Here is a 21,370-nt window from a genome sequence, read left to right as displayed (position 1 = left end):
ATGGTTGGGGTTGGTGCCACGAATTTCCTCTGTGGACGAGTATTCGTGGCGACCAAGGTGCCTGTTCCTGCTCTGTAGTAGAGCAGGGCAGTCGAGGAGAAGGTGAATAGGTGTTTCATCCTCCTCTTCACAGAATCTGCAAGATCTAAACAGAATGGGTATTTGTAGCATAATTTTTGTGTAATATCCGAAGCTCTTCTTATATTTGTAGAATTACAGCAAAGCAAGGCGCGCCATTAGCGGCTCGGCTTTTGCAATATAAATATTATAATCTTTATTTTTCAACGTGAAATGAACCTTAAATGTGAAAAGCATAGTGTTCTAATTTAGAAAACAAACTGTGCCATGCTGGCTCTTCGGATGTAGAGAAGTTAGAGCTCTTCAATGAAATCGAATAATGAAATCGAATTAATACCGATGTTGTGATGATGTGATGTTTAATAAGTATATAACATGAAATTTAAAGTAAAATTGAAGTACTTAAGCGATATAAAATTTATGTTTTGGGGTTAAGCTTGTTAGGGTCAGTCAAGACATCATGGTCAAAACCGAAAAAAACTTCAATCTACAAACAAATAACAATAGAGTTTGTTATCTATTTATATTGGAGAAATTTGACAGTACCTATACTAACTTGATGTGCTGTTATAGTTCGTCTGGTGGAACGAAGGAAGCCACCGCCTAGAGTCCTCACCCTCAAACGGCCGGACAAACTGTACTTTTACTTTGTACCCATTTCATTTTGACCGCGCGCGCGCTTCTTAGGGGGCGCTAGGGTAATGTTTGCACACGGGCGCCACATGGGCTAGAGACGGCCCTGCGGCAGCAACGCACCTGCAGCTCTTCTAATGCTGCGAGTGTCCATGGGCGACGGAAGTTTCTTTCCGTCAGGTGACCTGCTTTGCTCGTTTGCCCCCTTATTTCATTAAAAAAATATACAAAATTTTAATTGTTCTCAATAGTTTATAATTTATATTATAAACTATTAAAAACTAATTATTATAATTTATGTTATAAACTATTAAAAATAATAATTAAAATTTAGTGCTGGTGTCTGTACACGGGTGGCGGAGCTTTTGCCATAATAAACACACTCGTGTTATTAACAAGTTAATTAAAACTAGCGACCCGCCCCGGCGTCGCACGGGTAGGTATAAAATATATAGCCACTAAAAAACTGATTAAAATCGATAGCCTATGATCCTTCACGTGGGCTACTTCTTATCTGTGCCAAATAACATAAAAATTGCCGCAGTAGTTCGCGAGATAAGCCCTTTCAAATTATTTCCTCCGTTTTTTCCGCATTCTTCTATTAGTCTTAGCGTGATAAAATATAGCCTATAGACTTCCTCAATAAAAGGACTATCTAACACTGAAAGAATTTTTCAAATCGGACCAGTAGTTCCTGAGATTAGCGCGTTCAAGATAGCCCTTTCAAATAATTTTCCACATTTTCATCTATTTCTTCGCTCCTATTAGTCTTAGCGTGATAAAATATAGCCTATAGCCTTCCTCGATAAATGGGCTATCTAACACTGAGAAAATCATCAAAATCCGTTGCGTAGTTTTAAAGATTAAAGGGAACAAAGGGACATGAGGGAAAAAAAGCGACTTTGTTTTATAAGTACTAGCTGTCCCGGCAAATGTTGTTTTGCCTGTTTACCCAGTTTTCCTGCTTTTCTCTTGAGGTTTTTCTGTTTTTTTTTGTTTTATAAACCTCACGGAGCCCGAGACCTTTCCAACGAATGCAAAATCGTGGAAATCGGTTCGTGCGTTCTGGAGTTATAGCGTCAGGAAGGAAACCCCGACTTATTTTTATATATTAGTTGTGATATTAGATAGATACAGATATGTATTGAAAGAAGTTACATATTAAAACACTATATTGAACAATAAAACTAAAACGTAAATTAATAAACAAATAAAATTAAATTAAATGAAATGCGAAAAAAAGTTACCGCGTGGAGCTCGGAAAATTATCTCCTCCTCTATTCTATTATTAAATTTCGAAATTCAGCATAGCTAGCACAAGCACGTAGACAAACGAAAGAAACTAAATTTTGACAGTTTTACCGGAAAAACATTGGAGTAAAAGTTTCTTTCCTATCTCGATATCTTTTGCTTTTGAAAATCTATAAGTCAAGCATGACGATCCGCTTTTGACATTTAGTTTCTTGATTCTGTTTTTATTTTTATTATGGCACTTGGCTATAAAACCATGGCCAGTGTCGAGTAAATGGCGGCAAATTCAAAAAATCGATGTATAGCAACCCTGTCTATAGCCTGAATTATAGTTTTGATCTACAAACTACGAATAATAAAGTTCCTTAGTTTTTATTATTCGTATTTCGTAGATCAAAACTATAATTCTGGCTATAGACAAGGTTGCTACACGTCGATTTTTTGAATTTGCCGCCATTTACTCGACACTGGCCATGGTTTTATAGCCGAGGTGCCATAATTAAAAAAAAAGAACCAAGAAACTAAATGTCAAAAAAAAAAATTGCCGTTGCTTTAATGGTTGCTATGGAAAGAGTTTCTTGTCTTTGTCCACTGAAACTCAAGTCGATGGGTGGTGCCATGCTCGGGAATAAGATATGTAGACATGGGAAAGAAACTGCCATTACTTTCTTCCGAAGAATCGACTGGGAAACCCCGTGCTAGCTACGCAGAACAGAAGAAAAAAAAACACATAAGTACCTATTATATCCGATAAGTACTTATATATTTTTTTAATTTATGTTTAGGCACAGAATATATATTAGTAGTACCAAGTATAGGTTAAACATTTTAAGAAACATTTCAGTCTAAACTCTAAACTGCCAAAAATTAAAAAAAAAAATTAGCTCGAATAAATGTATAATGTCACAAAAATATTTCACACACCATAATAACGGAAAATAAACAAAAAAAAACTTGAGAGGTGTCAAAGGACACCCGGGCTTAGATAGGTATTATTTCTTATGTAAGTAATAAAAACCTGTATAGGGGAACTGAAGGCAAAATTGTATATTTAAGGCAAAACTCGTCTTACATCAACAAATATAGCTTTACTATTAAATTTTTTATAGAATATCTTTATTATTAATCACTCTACAATTCCTATTAATCACACAGGCCATTTTGCCTGCGTGTGAAGGTAAAATGGACCACGGTAAAGGGCAAAATGGTCCCAATGCATATGTCATTTGGGAAATACCTTTTACAAATAAATGTTGTGTACAACTAAACTACAATCTGCCTAGAGGAGACAAATCATGCACTGCACCCGTCTTTTTTGTTTTTAGGTTCTCATGAATAAATGTCACATTTTGAAGTTAACCGTTTTACCCCTTTCATTCTTTACATACTATATTAAAATTAAAATCATGCAGAACACTGTGTCATATCATTAAATAGAAAATATTAATTACAACAAAAGTGCGGACTGGTCAAAAATTGTGTTTTTTAAATCAAAATGTGAAAAAAATATTTAACCGCAATAAAAATCCGCTGTTCCGTATGACAGTTTCGCCGGCAATGACCGAGAACGGGAAGGGCCCGAGTAATTAGTAGCGTTACCTAGCAAATAGATGGCCCTAGTAGGTTTCAAGTAATTTGACCGTTCCGTTTTGCCTGCATGGTCCGTTTTGCATGCAGTTCCCCTACACTCAAAAATAGACGTCGCTTCACCGCACTGTTCAATGCTAGAGACGGGGAGAGAAACAAGCACTACCGCACGGCTTACAACTATTTAGCATTTTTGCTATAGTTTTTAAAGTAACTAGTATAACATGTAAACTGGACCTTCGTTCCATCCGGGTGTCCCTTGACACCTCTCAAGTTTTTTATGATGATAATCTTATTCATTGCACCTTGAATAAATTATTGTACAAATATTTCCGGTTTCCCACAGAGGTTTCGGTGACGGTGGCCGGTTTCATTGAGACCATCCTACAGGAGTAATTTTATAGTGCTCAAATGTGTGCACAGTACACAAGAGTAGGTATATTCTCTATTCCTTTTACTCTCCTAGCCCAGTGGGCCGAAAGAACGACACGACTGGCGAAAGATCAGGCGCAGGGCCGACTTTTTACATGCCCATCCGACGCATGGATCATTACTTGTCAGACGATTAGGTGATCAGCCTGCATTGTCCTAACCAATCTTGGAAATAAAATATTGTTTCCAACGCGAGAATCAAACCCACGACCACGCTAAACCACTGGACCACGGAGATCACGATACGTTCTTGTAAATACTTACCGACGTTTTTTGTATAAATTAAATTGAAAAAGTTATTTCATCATCATCATCATCATATCAGCCTATATTCGTCCAAAAGTTATTTATTAGCAATAAAATATTATATTATGGCAAAACATATTATTTGATTTATTAATTTTGCGCACATTAACAGTTTGTATGCCCTGTTCAAAGAAACGCATAATTTTTTTAAGTGTTCGGGAGCACCACCCTGGAACTGAGTTGTCCCATGGGCATGCCGATGACATGCCGATCGCGCGATCCGCTGCATTATTGCATGACGAAAAATTAAACCACTTGTAAATCAATGTACAGCACGTAGTTTGCATGTCATTCGCGTCATTCACTACAATAAACGATCATGCGTGAATTACAGCACGTAACTCATGTCGTGCTGAAAAATTAAAGAAGTTGTAATTCAATGTACAGCACGTGGTACAGCACGTAGTTTGCATGTAATTCGCATCATTCACTGCAATACACGATAATTCGTGCATTACAGCACGTAATGCATGTAATGCAGAATTACCGTTTAGCGAGCGCATAACACCTAAAATATGATATAGTAGGATGCTTCTTTTTCTTCTACAGATTATACAGCAATGACTTAGACACAGCGCCAGAATTCTCAGCCATATATAGGCAAGAACCGAACAAAATGTCCGATGACGATCTACTAAAAATACTGTCAGACTACAGGAAACCAGAGAAACTCGCCAAACTTACTGCAATACCGGGGTGGCTGAGCATACAGATACAGCAGAGCAACGAACAAATACAAAGTAGGCATTTGTTTGCTATATCTTTCATAATTTAATGATTAATAGATCCGAAAAGATATGTAAAATCCCTTAATCCTGTATCAGTCACAAGCAGTATTTATTCCGACGGCAAAATATGTTGTTATTATTTTACTCTTTAGTATCAAAAGCTTATTCAATCTTTAATTGCAGATTGTATGACCCCCTCATACGCCGCGCTCAAGCCTTTCCCGCTACCACCGATGGCGCCACTGTCACTAGAACTGGCGAATCTATCCGTAGACACAGAACAGCCGCACGCTGCATTCGTTCATCATCTGTACGTACGCCCACTGTCGCTCAACTTCGAGTCGCAGAAGATGTTCGCTAGAGCGCGCAACATTGCGTGCACGGTCGAACTAAAAGAGAATGATACGGGCGAAGGGAACTCTTTACAGGTGTGTGAAGGTCTTGCTTTTCACTAAAATAAACTTTTCACTATATAAATAATATAAAACTAGTATAGTTAGAAATTGCTAAGCAATTTAAGCAGCCGCAACTTGCGTACTCGCATGCGTATACGTGCGCCTGTTATGTTGATTCACTGAGGATTTGAGAATGAAGTTACTAATACGCGTATATAACATTAGCCTTTTGTAATTTTCTGAAAACTTGGAAAATTTGCTGGTTAGACAAAGACATACGCTAGTATTTAACTACAATATCTACTACCATCTGTATATAAAGGTGAAAACCTACATAATTATATCCAAATATTGCTTTATTCAATTTAATTTCATTCTATGATTTGGTTGTAATTACATATTTCATTCTGGAACCTTCTACAGGCGATATACGGTCGCTACGGCATGACGTCCCAATACCGCTGCTCGGTGCTCCACCACAACGCCAGTCCCAGCTGGAGCGACGAGGTGAAAATCCGCCTGCCCACCACCATCACCACTTCCCACCATCTGCTATTCACCTTCCACCATATATCCTGCGATATCGCTAAGAAGAACGAAAACAGCGTCGAGACTTGTATTGGGTAAGCAAAGTTTTGTGTTAGTGGACCCCTAGACGATCAATTTTATAGTGCGATAATCGATATCATTGAAATATTTTATTGAACAATTTATCTGACAATAAGATTGAAAGGCGCGTTCAATGTTAATCCTAGACGGTCAATATTATTGCATAATTCGTGATATTGCGCAATAAACTTTATCGTCTAGGGGTCTGCTTTTCACCCTTATCATCAAATAAAAGCTTATGATTGATAAATAAAGTCGATTTGAAAATATGATTTTATGAAAATAGGATTTGTACTGACGAAAACGCTTTTGCGGTACTTCCGAATTGGATGTGACGTCACTCTATTCGTAATTTAATATCTTTTATTTATCGCGCTCGTTATATGTAAGTTTATTTGTACATAAATAATAAAAATAAGCCTAGTAAGATTTGTAAAATATATTTTCTTGAATAATTCAAATAAAACATCAGTTTTATAAATTATCTCCATTTATTGTAGACGGGAAATGAAATGGCCAAAACTTTTCTCCAAAATTTTTCAACATTACAAATGATTTTTAATTTCTTATTTAATTCTTTTATAATTTTTGGGCACTTTTAGACGCGTACATTTAGCATATAAAAAAATGTTCAATAAAGAGAGCTTAAAATACAAAACGTTTGACGTCACACTATGGCGGACAGTGTTTTCGGCGCCATTTATAAGGCATATTTTTCAATTAACATTTTTATGGGTTTCTACTGTGTAAAATATTAAAATATTAGCTTTTTTTGTAATAATGAATGATTATGAAGCGATTAGCACGAAGAAAAAAATGAGGTCAAGTAGCCTATTGCTTATTTACTTCAATTAAAATCAATAATTTGTTACAGTTACGCATGGGTGCCTTTGTTAAAAAATGATAAGCTGATTGAAGAGTTCGTGAATTTGCCCATCGCTACACACTTGCCTTCTGGATACTTATCCATCCATCCGCTAGGACTTGGCAAAGGGGTAAGATTCATAAAAATATAAAGTAATTTAATATGCAAAAGGTAAGGTAATACTGAGGTCAGTATATTGTCAAAAGCTAAATTCAGATTCTGTATTTTTTTTTTCAGAATACGGGACCAGAGGTAGTATGGGTTGAAAGCGAAAAGCAGCTATTTCGATGTCAACTTGTGCTGGAGTCTACAGTAGTAACAAGAGACACGCCCCTTCATAATTTATTCGCACAGGTAATATTCTCTACTTTTTAGTTCAAATTTTACATTTCAAACTAGATACACATGCGAGTAACTAACACGGATTTACTATTTTATCCAGTTTTGTGAGTTGTCTACTGGTTACAGTGGTAGTCATCACATACTGAATGCTCGACTGTATTAAAACGTATTTTGATCCTGTTTACATTCATATAAAGCTGATCCAGCATCACAATCTGTATAACTGGTGCCATTATCGGTGTCGTTTTTTTATAGTTATCAGTGTTAATATAGTTTTTAAAAAACTTCAATCAATCATCACTGGAGACCATAATATTCTATCTATAGTTTAACGTCTTACATAAGCAACATCCTCCTTTTTTTATGAAATAAGGGGGCAAACGAGCAAACGTGTCACCTGATGGAAAGCAACTTCCGTCGCCCATAGACACTCGTAGCATCAGAAGAGCTGCAGGTGCGTTGCCGGCCTTTTAAGAAGAAATAGGGTAATAGGGGAGGGTACGGATGGGAAGGGACGGAAATAGGGTAGAGGATTGGGCCTCCGGTAAACTCACTCGGCGAAACACAGCGCAAGCGCTTTTTCACGCCGGTTTTTTGTGAGAACGTGGTATTTCTCCAGTCGAGCCGGCCCATTCGTGCCGAAGCATGGCTCTCCCACGTCTCTTTTTTAGAAGTCGTTTAATAGTAATCATTATTTTTCAGGTGGAGCGCTTAGTACGCGGCGGCGAGCCGGCGTCGTCGCCCGGGTCCGCGGCAGCGACGTGGCACGACGTGTGCGCCGCGCTCAAGGCCGCGCACGCCACCGCGCTCGCAGACCTCATTGCGTTCCTGCCCACTATACTGAACCAGCTGTTTGATCTCATGGTGAGTGTTAGTGCGCTCGGCGAAGTGTAATTTCTCTAATCCTCCAATCAAAAACTCCATTTAATACAAATATTAACACAGCGGATAACTAAAACAACGTAGCTTTCAATAATTTACGAGGGTAAATAAAAAGTAGGTTGTAATGGTTATCTTTGTTTGCAGACAATTGAACGAGGCTATTCTCATGACATGGGCTATCAAGTGGTAAAGCTGATTGTTCACTTCGTACATATGCTTCATGATTATGGACGCAAAGATCTCCTCGATAGTTACGTAAAGGTAAATTAAATACTGTGATACGCATTTCAAGACTTACAGGAAAGAAACTTAAACGGCTTGATATTTTTTCTTTAATGAACTAAAACTTAAACTGGCACTTGTGGTTCCCATGTAATTATTTTCATCTGAATACTTCATCATAATCAGAACATGTATTGATTTCAGTATGTGTTCAACTGTGTTGAGTTTAAACTTCATACAATGCTGACGGCGCCTCTACACATGTTCGTGGATCCGAACCAGCAAGACTTTCTGTTGGGGAACAAATTCATGCAATACTCAAGTTTCTTCTTCGACATCATCACAAAAAGTATGGCGCAATATTTGATAAATACGGGAAGAATAAAAGTAAGTTTTGTTGCTATTTTTTAAAATGTCTTTAAAGTTCTGCCAGTTTCTATTACTGCGAATTTTATCATTTCAGATGTCTCGACATGAGCGCTTTCACACTGATCTGTTGGACAACATTGACAAGTTAGTGAGCACTGTCGAACCGTCTTATATACTGCAGCAACCTGTCCAAACTCATGTTTTCAATAAGAATCTCGCTCTCTTCTTGAAGGTAATATTGTTGTATATTAAGCAAGATTTAAACCCTTCTGTTCTAGTTTTATTTAATATTTAACTGTTTATTCCAATGATATTCTACTTATACAGATCTGTTACGTTCATACTATTTTCCGGTTTAAATCTCTTCCGAACCACATTGACAAATTTGACAGATAAGTGAAACAAAAGATACGAAATGCCATTTACATAAAAGAGACAGACTAAATAAAAGACGACCCAATTGGGTCGTATTTGAAGCTTCACAACGCGCGCGGTAGTAACATATCTGCTTTGAGTTTTTCATATAATATATCATTGGTTTATTCTTAAATAATGAACCTTTTTTTTCAGTCGTGCCTATCGTTCATGGACAGAGGTTTCATATTTCGTCAGATAAAAAAGTATTTGGAGAAGTTTAAAACGTGCGATCCGAAAGCTTTGTTCGACTTCAAGTTCACCTTCTTACAAACGATATGCGCTCATGAACACTACGTGCCATTTAACTTGCCATTGCAAGCCAATAAGTTAGCCAAAGATTGTGATACAGGTATTTCAGTTGTTTCCCATATTATATGATATCTTTTTTTATTTCTCATCTTAAAATTGCTCTTGTAAATTATTTTCTGATTTACTTATATTGCCATTATTTTCAGATCCAGCAAAGTTAAAACTAACAGATGATTTTATCATGAGACACTTTCTCGCCGGTATGCTATTAAAACATGTAAGTTAATACATTTCAATTATTAAGCAAAATGCTTTAAGATAACATGATTGTCAGGTCTGAGGAGTGGGGTTCTTATGAAATGTTAGGATGCGTTACGTTGGCGGAGAGGGGAGTCTAAAATGTTAAAAACGCCGTTACGTTATACATATTGATACATACACGCTGTTTCGTTTTGAACAATGTTTTTCCGGTGACAATTAATTTTATACTTTGTTGCAGACAGAACAGTCGTTGCGTGAGGCTCCGCAGAAGCGTCGCGCGGCGCTGGGGGCGCTCCGCTCGCTGCTCGCCAAACACGAGCACGACGACCGCTACCGCTCGCGGCAAGCACGCGCGCGGCTCGCGCAACTGTACGCACCGTGGCTTACTGTGGTACTTGGTAAGTTTTTTTATTACTAGCCAATTGATATAGTTTTTAAATGCCAAATATTATTGGGAGATATGTGCTGCTTGGTGATGTAATTGGCGCGTTGCTGCGATTATTGAAGCCCAAAAAACTGTTGAATGTATGCAGAATGATTTTGACTCGCGCTAATTTAAAAACATTTTTTGTCCCTTTCAGAAAATGCTCATAGATTAGTTACAAAAAATTTAGCAAGTCCTATCTTAGAGAATGGTCATGATAAAGTAGATGGGGATATAACGGCAATCTTACCGCTCAACAACGTGCAAAAGGAAGCTCTATCCGCCAACAGTACGCCACGTAGGAACAGACTGACGTTACATTTCGATCATACGCCCGTTCGAAACTCGTCGCATTTCAAAGAACCACCTAACCTATCTAACCTAGCCAAAGGTATGTATTAATGATTATTATTGGTACCTGTGTGTTTTCGTTAGTTTTCTTCCTAAATGTTTGTGATTTGTCTATCACTTTGTTTGTAGATAATGCAAATAGTATGTCGCAAAGCTCTCTAGAGTCAGTGTCCACGATGTCCGGCGGAGACTCGCTACCTCGAAATGCGAAGATCGATATGAGCGAGATCGGAGACCAAGTCAATAGGTGGGTGCAATGAGAGTATTTGTATATTAATTCCCTGTACCGTTATTCGAAGCTTATTTAATTGAGATAGGCACTACGTTTCCCGCCATTATATTCATACTATTGACTTCCGGTTGCTCCCACTTTCGTCCCACCATGGTGAAGAGGTAGGGAGTGTTTATAAAAGCGAGCTAACTCGTCTGCCAGTTCATTGGCGTCTTGTTTCCCGCCCGAGACGGTAGTGTTTTTCTACACAGGTATTATAAGTGCAATTTATTTTCAAGAAATAAAAATTAATAAGTATCTACAGGTATGTTATCTTCTTTTAATAATAATTAAATTTAATACGAGAATAAATAATCGTATTTAATAATTTATTTTGTTATTATAATATTATAATAACACGATCGTTTTTAATTATATTGTAATTATGTACTATTACTGAAAATAGTATAAAATATTTTCATCTTATTTTTCTTTAACGGTTTTTTCCGTTCAAATAAAATTAAATAACAAATAATATATTTTATTTATTACAAGTTTATAAACAATTTTGTTTATTTTAATGAAATTATTAATTTAATGATTAGCTTTGCAACATTATTGACGTTTTATTTTTAGGATGAGTGGGAATGCTAGTGGAATACGCGAAAATGACGAGCCAGTTGCAGGTCCGTCTGCACCGCAACGTAATGTTTATGACGATTCGAATTCTAGCTCCGATAGTGATAGCTCATCCACTGACTCTTTAGAGTCGGCTAAGCACCGTAGCAAAAAAAGGAGGGGCAAACGCAGGCATCACTCGGACCGTAAAATACAAACGGATGTACAAAGAAATGAGTGATATAAAAAAATTTTTAGCTAACCAATTTCAGCCACATCAGAATAATAATCAGTATTTAAATGAGGACGAAGACAATGTTTCTGTGTTTTCCAGCGTTAGCCGCAACCTATATGATGATATTCCTGAAAAAGAATTAACGCTTAATATTCAAACGAAATTAAAGGAACCATCGGTTCCCAAATCCTCAGAAAATCATTTAAAGCTTCTATGTGACCTCCAACATTTAGACGACGTCTCTTGGAGTGACATAAGGTATGCAGAAGCACAAAAAACTTATCTATCATCTCCGGGATTCACGAGCTTGGAGATGAATGAAGAGGTTCTAAATCTCCAATCTTCTCATTTGGTACAGTTAGATAAGGCTTTTGGAGCGCTTACTATGTGCGTCATAAAACAACGCGACTCTCTACAAAAACTACTCACTGACTTCACAAAATGGTTTAAGGAGGAGAATCCTGATTATACAGGTGTTAATAACAAATTATCTGAGCTTTTTTCTGATGGTGAGTATCAGAAAATCTCCTCAGATATGTTGCAGATCATATGTGGTCACCGTGCTGAGGTTCTGCAAATGAGACGAGAGGTTATAACAAAACAAGTTCGCGATCCGACAATAAAGGCAGTGATTCGGAAAATACCTCCTTCGTGTACCAATCTTTTTAACGCAGAAAAATTTACATCAACGGTAGACAAAGCAGGTGGTAGTCGAAAGTGTTTTTGGCCTTTGAGAAAATCGCGTGCGGTCACCTTGCAGGCAGAGGGTAAAAAGCCCAGCGTCTCCTTCCAGGAGCACGCATCTCATAAAAAACCCTTACAGGGTTGTTGTGGTTGTTACCCAAACGATCTGCCCCCGCAAGGTAGCAGTCACCACGGCTCTCATTCAGTCCTACCGAGTAATCGTGGGTCATTTCGTGGACGTGGCACATCACGTAACCACTTTAAACAGGCAAACAGAGGATCTGGACATAAACGTGCCGCCTCACCTTCTCGCAACACCGGTGAGGCTAAGCGACGGCGTTTTTGACACAAAATATCAGGCCGGCCGTCTCGCTCAATATGTGGATCAATGGAGGCGGTTGGGAGCACCAGAAACAATACTGAAAATGATTTCCAGGTATCGTATACCATTTCGCAAAAAGCCCCCTCTTATTCATGTGGGAATACAAAAGAGAACAGTAGGGATTCCTCGTTCTCGCGATATGACTGCCGCTATCCACAAAATGAGCGAAGAAGGAGTCTTGGAGCGATGCAATCCATCCCCAAGCTTCCTTTCCTCAATGTTTTTAGTACGCAAAACGGACGGTACTGCACGGCCTGTCTTCAACTTAAAGGCTCTGAATCACTATATCATAACAACGAAGTTCAAACTTCTTAACATGTTTCGGGTTCCAGATTTTCTTCAACCAGGAGACTGGCTCTGCAAAGTGGATCTGTCGCAGGCATACTTTCACATCCGAGTCGCACAGAGTCATCGAAGATTCTTGCGCCTGATATATCAAAAGCAACTTTGGGAAATGACGTGTCTACCTTTTGGACTGAGTACTGCTCCAAAAGCTTTCGCGACAGTTACCAACTGGGTGGCTCAAGTTCTTCGCAAAAAAGGTATTCGTATCTTGGTTTATTTAGATGATTTTTTAATAGCCCATCAATCGGCTAATGAGTTAAGGAGACATGTTCATGTTGCCGTACAAACCTTGGAATTTTTAGGATGGATTATCAACAAGGAAAAATCAATCCTTGTTCCATCTAAGTCGATAGTTTATTTAGGAGTCGAGTGGAATCCTACTACTAATATAAAGCGACTTCCTATAGAGAAATTACAATTTCTAAAAACCAAAATGTGTGAAATTCGTAATAAGCAACGTGTATCCCTTAAAGAGATACAGAGCTTAGTTGGTCTATTAAATTTTGCTAGTTTTACTGTACCCACAGGTCGGCTCAATTTCCGTGCGCTTTTGATGCTGCTCAACAGAATGTTAAAATCAGACACCAGATGGCATACGATTCCGGCAGATGCCAGGAACAATTTGGATTGGTGGCTCAAGAATTGCCGTAAGCCTTCAGCTATTCATATGTCTCCACCATCGCATTATCTTACGACTGATGCTTCTGACATCGCATGGGGCGCTCGTCTTAATAATTTGAGTCTGGCCGGTTTTTGGTCGCAAGACGAAATCACGCTCCATTGTAACCAAAAAGAAATGTTAGCGATATTAAAAGTTTTTCAAAGTCATCATAAAATAATGACTAATAGCACAGTTTTAGTACAATGCGACAGTAAAACTGTAATCGCTTACCTTCGTCACGAAGGCGGCACCAAATCTCAAAAACTTTTAGATTTAACTTACAAAATTTTCGAAATTTTGGAACGATATCAAATACACCTCAAAGTTTTTCACATTCCAGGGATGTACAACAGCCAAGCCGACCATTTGTCAAGGCTTCGTCGGAACCCAGAGTGGCATCTGACGCCCGAATGCACAAACAAAATTTTCCGCAGATGGGGCATTCCAGTGATCGATCTCTTCGCTTCCAGTCGGGCGCATGTGGGAATATACTTGCTGGTAGTCCCCCGCTGGAGCAAAGTCTACTGGCGAGCAGATCTGAAAGCCCGAGCGATAGCCGCTCCATACACAATTCCACGCCTGAACAAGTTTCTCATCGACGTGTCGACGGGTCTGCCACCACCCGGTGTCCACAAGATGACACTGGAAGTTTGGAAATGTGGGGGTGGAGTCAGAGCATAAGAACCTGCCCCCGTAGACAAATGGCAAAACGCTAACGCTAAGGCTAACGCTAGCGCTACAAAATGTATGGATTTGACATTAGTATTCGCTAGCGAAGCGATGACTTATGTCAAATCGCATACATTTTGTAGCGTTAGCGCTAGCGTTAGCGTTAGCGCTTTGCCACTTGTCTACAGGCTCTGGAGCGAACGGCAAGTAGATCTGCTACGTAAGTCATGGCGTAATTCTACTCAAAAAACTTATAATGTTGCTTGGAAACGATGGCTACACTGGTCAAACCAAAATCAAGTCGATTCATATAATCCACAGGGTGAAGATGTAGCCAGGTTTTTGTCAGACCTTCATTTAGTTCATAACTTATCTTATAACACTATTCTTTTGCACAAGTCTGTTGTTTCAACTCTATGTAACCCGAATTCGGCTGGAGTAATTAGTTCTAATATTATAGTTAAGCAAATGTTAAAATCTATAGCTTTACAAAAACCTGTAATTTCAAAACCACCAATATGGAATACAGATAGTTTGGCATCATATCTAAGTAATTACGCTTTAGAACATGACAACCCTTTTCAAGTACAAAGACATACAGCCGTTTTACTGCTCTTATGTTCTGGTAGAAGAATTCACGATCTAACCCTGCTAAAGGTTGATAATGACCATTGTATACAAAATACTAATGAAATAATATTTTGGCCATCTTTTGGCTCAAAAACTGACTCTTCTGATTACAGGCAATCTGGATGGAGATTGGCTGCTAACTTAAGTAATATTAATTTAGATCCTGTTTATTGGGTCATAAGAACTATTGAGGTATTGGATTCTAGGCGGAATACAAATAATTTACATAATTTATTTATTACTTTCAGAGGTCAGATTAGACCTGCCTCGAGGACCATTATTTCAGGGTGGATCAAATCCCTTTTCAAAGATGCGGGTATAACTGCTACGCCGGGAAGTATTCGCTCAGCAGTTGCATCAAAAAATTGGGTGGACAATTTTCCAATAGACGATATTTTATCTAGGGGAAATTGGCGATCCCAGAATACTTTCAGTAAGTTCTATAGACGAGAAGTTCTACCCGCAACGGCCTCAAATAGGTCTGTAACAAGGTTTTTTAATGCGATAGATTAATTACTTTAAAAAACAATTGATTATGATATTAATATTTTTTTGATAATTTTCTTTGTTTATTTATATTATGTACTTGTTAGTACAACTGGTTTTTAAAAATAAACTAATTAGTTTATATTATAATTTTGTATCATTCACATTGGCGTCTAATATACATTCTTTAAGCTTTCGTTCCCACCAGGCGATAACAAACAGTTCTCAATTAAATAAGCTTCGAATAACGGTACAGGGAATTAATAGTGGCGTTTTACCTACCAATAAAACGCATATTAATTTACTTACCTTATTCGAAGCTTATAGTTTAAATTCTGCCTGGTGAATTAAGACGCAATAAACTGGCAGACGAGTTAGCTCGCTTTTATAAACACTCCCTACCTCTTCACCATGGTGGGACGAAAGTGGGAGCAACCGGAAGTCAATAGTATGAATATAATGGCGGGAAACGTAGTGCCTATCTCAATTAAATAAGCTTCGAATAAGGTAAGTAAATTAATATGCGTTTTATTGGTAGGTAAAACGCCACTATTGTACTCAAATATTTTCTGCTGTTTCTTCAATTTATTTCGTATAGTTTTACCTATCTAAACTTAAAACACTCCAATGTCCGTATCTCTGTTGTCACTGGGCTGTGTCTTATGTAACGTGATTGTAACACACTGGAAATTCTCAGAAATGAGGTAATTCCGTAGCTGATATAACTAATTCTTAACAGAATGAAAATAATATATTATGTAAGAATATTAACAAACTGTTGTTTTGCCGTTTCATATAAAAGTATAGGTACTTGCTCTAGTCTGACTCACACTTGACCGGTTTTTCTACTTACCTACCTGATAATTTTATATTAGAGCTAATAAGAGTAAACTCAAGAAACACGTTTATCTGCATTCAGGTTTGGTGTGATGTCCCCCGAGGAGGTGCGAGACGTGCTTCTGTGTTTCTTATTCGTTTTGAAGTATTTGGACGAGGAAAGACTGGTGGAGTGGTGGAAGACTCACTCGCCGGCACAGCAGCAGTCCTTCTTTAATGTTCTAGAGTAAGTTTACTCTAGTGTTCTCTTCTTTTTAAAATTATCTTACAGATGGTTACGTCTTGCAATCATTTTTGGTATGGACTGTATGTGTATATTATAATTAAGAATTATTTATTCAGAGCATAGAGCACTAAACAAATACATTATTTCTTTTAGAATCTGTGCGGAACAATTTCAATATGTGGGTAGAAAGAAAATTCTGTCCGAATTGAAAGTGACGACACCGGATTGTAACGGCAAACCGAAACCGGTGAAGGCTAGAACTCTACCCGCAAGAATGAGCCCGCCTGATTTCTCGAAGGAACCACCGATTATAGTAGAAAAAAACAACACAGTAAATAGAGAGAATCTAGTCAATACTCAAATTAATGAAGGTGGGTTTTAAAATTAAAGCGAGACCGCACTAAACGACACTACGCTGCAGCGGAGCTACGTGAGTCGTGACACGTCACGGCAAATATTATTTGCATGAAATCATGAATGTATGAACATACGCGACACAAGACGTCATTTTCTATGAAACCAGCCTGCCTAGCATACGCCAACGAGATATCTCATTCTACATGTTTTCTCGATGTTTGATGGTTTGTCTCTTCGTCTCTATTGACCCTAGCATGGAAAACATTTTTCCTCGCGTAGATCTATCATCGAAGTAACACATTTTATAGAGTTTTGTCGAGATAATGTCGAGATTTTGACATTATGAGACGAGTAGTTTTTAATTATCTCGAGAGTGAGATATCTCGTTGGCGTATTGCTAGGCAGGCTGAAATGTCGCGTCGTTTTACTGCAGTGTAATTACGCCTAGTGCAGTCTCACCTTTACGCTTACTCAATGTGGCCCATTATCTACAATATCATTCTTATGTGTTAATGGTTTTTGAATTTCAGAACAAGAAATCGCAGAGCACATGGTGATATCTGCCGGTTGCTTAGCAACCGAAGTGGGTCTCATGATAATCGACCGCGCGTGCTTGTTTATGAAACATCTCGGGCCCGCCGATGGCGTCGCCGCCAAACCCTACCTCAAGCTATTACAGTATCCACAAAGTGAAACGCTGTACAAGCATCTATTCGCAGCATTGCGAGCATACATTAATCAGTTTTCGGAGACACTTTTCCAAGGTAACGTGGTGAAATATTGTAAAGAGTTAAAATGTAAAATGAATTGCAATATAACACTTACTAGATGACGCCCACACCTCCACCAAAATTTGTTTATCGCGTAGAAACTTTCCGCAATAAAACTATGTTTTCTGTCTCTCAAAATCTTTCCATGCCAAATTCGTTTCATCTAATTCGTTTCTGCCAGTAGTAAAATTTGATGAAGTTATCAATGGTTAAGTCCGTGTTTTCAGAATATAAAGAGACTAGATGTCCCGCGCGGCTTCGCCCGCGTAAATTAGGAATTTTACAGAAACCGTACATTTTCCCATAAAAAGTAGCTTATGTCCCTACTCCCTTCACTTGGTCTACTCTATATCTGTGCTTAATATTGCCATAAAAATTGCTCCAGTAGTTGGTAATTTCTTATATTTCCTCCGTTTTTCCCACATTTTCCTGAGTTTCTTCGGTCGTATTAGTCTTAGCGTGATAATATTTAGCCTATAGTCTTACTCGATAAATGAGCTATCTAACACTGAAATAAGTTTTTAAATCGGACCTGTAGTTCCTGAGATTAACGCGTTCAAGCAAACATACTCTTCAGGTTTATAATATTAGGTAGGTATAGATCTTTTTTTAATTATCGCTTGACAAACTCGAGTCTCGATCTAAAAGACTATGAAAAGTACCAATAACAGGGTCATTATAGGCTCATAAGTCATAACCATGGGACGATGCATGATATAATATTATGGTAGTGATGATGATGATGATGAATGTAATTTGCATAGTAGCATATGCTTTCCGTTCTTAAAACAACGCCGAAACTCCCAAACTTGTATCTATAAAGAATCAGGAGTTCTCTCAGCACCTTCCGAACCACGGTATACCAGGTATAAAATCTTACTTGTTGGTAGCATATGCTTAGAATACTTTTCACGAAACCGAAGTCACCACATGTTTCCCTATAAATTTTGAGGATTTCCCTCGATTACTTATGGATCCTTCATTAGATCACCACTTTTGTGAATATAATACCAAATTGGGATGATACCCTATATACCAAAAGAAAAATTTTGAAAATCGGTTAACAAACGGCGGAGTAATCGTTGAACATAAGAAAACGAACATAACACTTCCCCCATTTTGAAAGTCGGTTAAAATTATAGCCTATGTGTTATTCTGATGTATAAGCTATATTATTGTAAAGTTTCATTAAAATCCGTTCAGTAGTTTTTGCGTGAAAGAGTAACAAACATCCATACATCCACACATCCATACATCCATACATCCAAACAAACTTTCGCCTTTATAATATTAGTAGGATTCATAGAGAAAATCTCTTAAGACGTATAAAAATCCCTAATTGATTCCCACATAATACACAAATAAAGTCGACAAATATTTTACAACATTCTACGTAGCAGTAGATAAAAAATAATTTGATATAATATAGGGAGCGGATCACTATGCGGGGGCGTGGTCCGAGCGATCGTGCGTCTGATGGCAGCGCGCGCGGGCGGCGTGCGGCGCGAGGCGGCTGCCGCGCTCTACCTGCTCATGCGGGCGAACTTCTCGCACGGCAACGGCGGATGTCTTACGCGTGTGCATTTGCAGGTATAGTTAAAAATTTCATAACCGTGGCATTAACTAATTGTAAAATTAAAGACTGCTAAGAAGTTAAATTGAGATTATTAGTATTTTTCGATAGTCGGTTCATTGATTACCATTTACAATTGTCACAAATACTAGATTTGGCGTAGTACCACCACTACTAGTACTTGTGGTATGTTATGTATGCCAACTACATTCAGATGTAGTGAAAATGTAGATTTTTTCCTATCTTTTAAAAGATTTTTATATTTCTTATAGGTCATCATTGCAGTGTCAAAGCTACTGGATAGTCCCAATTCTCTCAACTGCAAACGTTTCCAAGAATCATTGTCGTTCATCAACTGCTTTGCTACCGGTGATAAAGTTATGAAAGGAATGGGTAAATACTTTGTTAATAATATATATATTATACCTCTAGATAGTTATATTCTATAGTTTTGTAATAATTTTTTTTTTATTGTAATTAACAATCCATAAATATTACGTTATTGTATTATTAAAATTTAAATTCTAGTGCTTATGTAAAGCTGTTTTGCAGGTCTAGCGGGTGAAGTTGCAGAGCTGGTGCGGCGCGTACGCACAGCGGTGGGCGCGCGCGCCCGTCTCGCTGGTGCCTCGGCTGATGGTCAGTTTACTTTACTAACTACAGAAGACGCAGGGTTTTCTGAGAATTTTCAAACTAAGCGATTACAGTAAGTAATCGCTTTTTGAACAAAATAAATAATATCATTGCTGTTTAGGTGCTGGCAGCGTGCAGCTAGCGGAGCTACAGTACGCACTGGCGCGTTCGTGTCGCGGCTCGCCCCGCCTGCGACACGCGTGGCTGCACACGCTAGCTGAGCATCATGTGAGACATGCGGATCACGACGAGGTATACTGTTTTTAACCCCCGACAAAAAAGAGGGGTGTTATAAGTTTGACGTGTCTGTCTGTCTGTCTGTCTGTCTGTCTGTCTGTCTGTCTGTCTGTCTGTCTGTCTGCCTGTCTGCCTGTCTGTCTGTCTGTCTGTCTGTCTGTCTGTTTTTTGTTTGAAAGCTGACTTAATTGAGTGTTCTTAGCTATAATTCATCATCATCAGCCTGCTCCGTGCTGAAAAATCGCAGTTCATCTGGTTCGTGAAGGGCGATTAGCAACTTGCAGTCGTTTGGTGGGCTTTATTGCATTCTAGGTCGTGACATTCATGAATATTTACACATTAATGGAAAGTTGACCTGGTGCTGCAGCATCACCTGGTAATCAATAGGATACCCAACTCCTCACCAACTTAGAGCAATGGTTTCGTGTTTGTGCTCATTTTAATTGCGACAACTAGTAAGACGTAGATAACCAATAAATTTTTGCATGCTGCTGCTGCAGCATCACCTGGGTCTATAGGAGCCGAGCTCCATATGAACCCAAAGTGGAGGTTTCATGTTTGGATTCATATTGACGCAAGACGGCCTCATCCAAAAGGACATTCCTAGATGGTATTCATTGGGGTATAATATGATCCTGTTGATAGGAATTATTTTGCACTTTTACCAACACAAGTTTAAAAAGCATGAAATAAAATTAAATTAAGAAATTTAAAAAAAACCCCGCCAAACAACTTTAAAAAGTAATGAAATAATATGTTTTACTGACTTTAAGTTTAAATAATTCCTAAGTGTAAAGTGATATTTTAGTCCATAATTGTTGTCAAGGTGTGTCGGGGGACCGCTAATGTAGATGTTTGATTTCACAAAACATTATAGTATCGAGACAATCAGTGACATGGCGATACAAAATGCAAATGACACTGTTGGCGGTCCCCCGACACATCGTGACAACAATTATGGACTCAAATATCACTTTACACTTAGGAATTATTTAAACTTAAAGTCAGTAAAATATATTATTTCATTACTTTTTAAAGTTGTTTGGCGGGGGTTTTTTTAATCTTTTTAATTATATGCAAAACCCGGCAACACACAATGCGTAAATATCTTTATTTATCGATCTTTTATTGATTGATGATTTGCTGAAAACTTATGAATAGTTTTACAGTAAAACAATACTAATGTTATGATTCGTATCATGGTAGTCTAATCAATTTGTTAACTTCTTCAATACCTATAAAGCAAAATAATTCATAGGCTATGTGCTGTCAACTTCACATCGCCGCCTTGATAGCTGAGTACCTGAAGCTTCGTGGTAACCAGAGCTGGGGTGCTGAGGTGTTTGCCGATATCTCCATGAACATCCCCAAAGACGAAATCGGCATGAAAATCGACGAAGGTAAGTGAAACAACG

At 38.1% G+C, this 21,370-nt stretch overlaps 1 protein-coding gene across 2 annotated transcripts in view; it reads left to right on the top strand.

Moving 5' to 3' along the window:
* Nucleotides 1-21,370, top strand: part of LOC121729251 (dedicator of cytokinesis protein 9) — a 92,117-nt gene that overhangs the window by 19,681 nt on the left and 51,066 nt on the right. For both annotated transcript variants that reach the window (XM_042117719.1, XM_042117711.1), the window contains exons 9-30: nucleotides 4,837-5,027; nucleotides 5,199-5,443; nucleotides 5,834-6,033; nucleotides 6,894-7,014; nucleotides 7,122-7,238; nucleotides 7,929-8,090; nucleotides 8,253-8,369; nucleotides 8,535-8,717; nucleotides 8,794-8,931; nucleotides 9,270-9,465; nucleotides 9,572-9,642; nucleotides 9,865-10,024; nucleotides 10,208-10,441; nucleotides 10,531-10,648; nucleotides 16,242-16,385; nucleotides 16,539-16,756; nucleotides 17,273-17,506; nucleotides 18,942-19,102; nucleotides 19,358-19,478; nucleotides 19,638-19,724; nucleotides 19,840-19,970; nucleotides 21,214-21,355. In XM_042117719.1, the coding sequence (XP_041973653.1) occupies nucleotides 4,837-5,027; nucleotides 5,199-5,443; nucleotides 5,834-6,033; nucleotides 6,894-7,014; nucleotides 7,122-7,238; nucleotides 7,929-8,090; nucleotides 8,253-8,369; nucleotides 8,535-8,717; nucleotides 8,794-8,931; nucleotides 9,270-9,465; nucleotides 9,572-9,642; nucleotides 9,865-10,024; nucleotides 10,208-10,441; nucleotides 10,531-10,648; nucleotides 16,242-16,385; nucleotides 16,539-16,756; nucleotides 17,273-17,506; nucleotides 18,942-19,102; nucleotides 19,358-19,478; nucleotides 19,638-19,724; nucleotides 19,840-19,970; nucleotides 21,214-21,355 (3,491 nt within the window). The remainder of the gene's footprint in view (nucleotides 1-4,836; nucleotides 5,028-5,198; nucleotides 5,444-5,833; nucleotides 6,034-6,893; nucleotides 7,015-7,121; nucleotides 7,239-7,928; nucleotides 8,091-8,252; nucleotides 8,370-8,534; nucleotides 8,718-8,793; nucleotides 8,932-9,269; nucleotides 9,466-9,571; nucleotides 9,643-9,864; nucleotides 10,025-10,207; nucleotides 10,442-10,530; nucleotides 10,649-16,241; nucleotides 16,386-16,538; nucleotides 16,757-17,272; nucleotides 17,507-18,941; nucleotides 19,103-19,357; nucleotides 19,479-19,637; nucleotides 19,725-19,839; nucleotides 19,971-21,213; nucleotides 21,356-21,370) is intronic.

The sequence above is a fragment of the Aricia agestis genome, chromosome 1, assembly GCF_905147365.1.
Source record: "Aricia agestis chromosome 1, ilAriAges1.1, whole genome shotgun sequence".
In the NCBI taxonomy this organism is placed as follows: Eukaryota; Metazoa; Arthropoda; class Insecta; order Lepidoptera; family Lycaenidae; genus Aricia; species Aricia agestis.
This window is presented reverse-complemented; position numbering and strand designations above follow the sequence as displayed.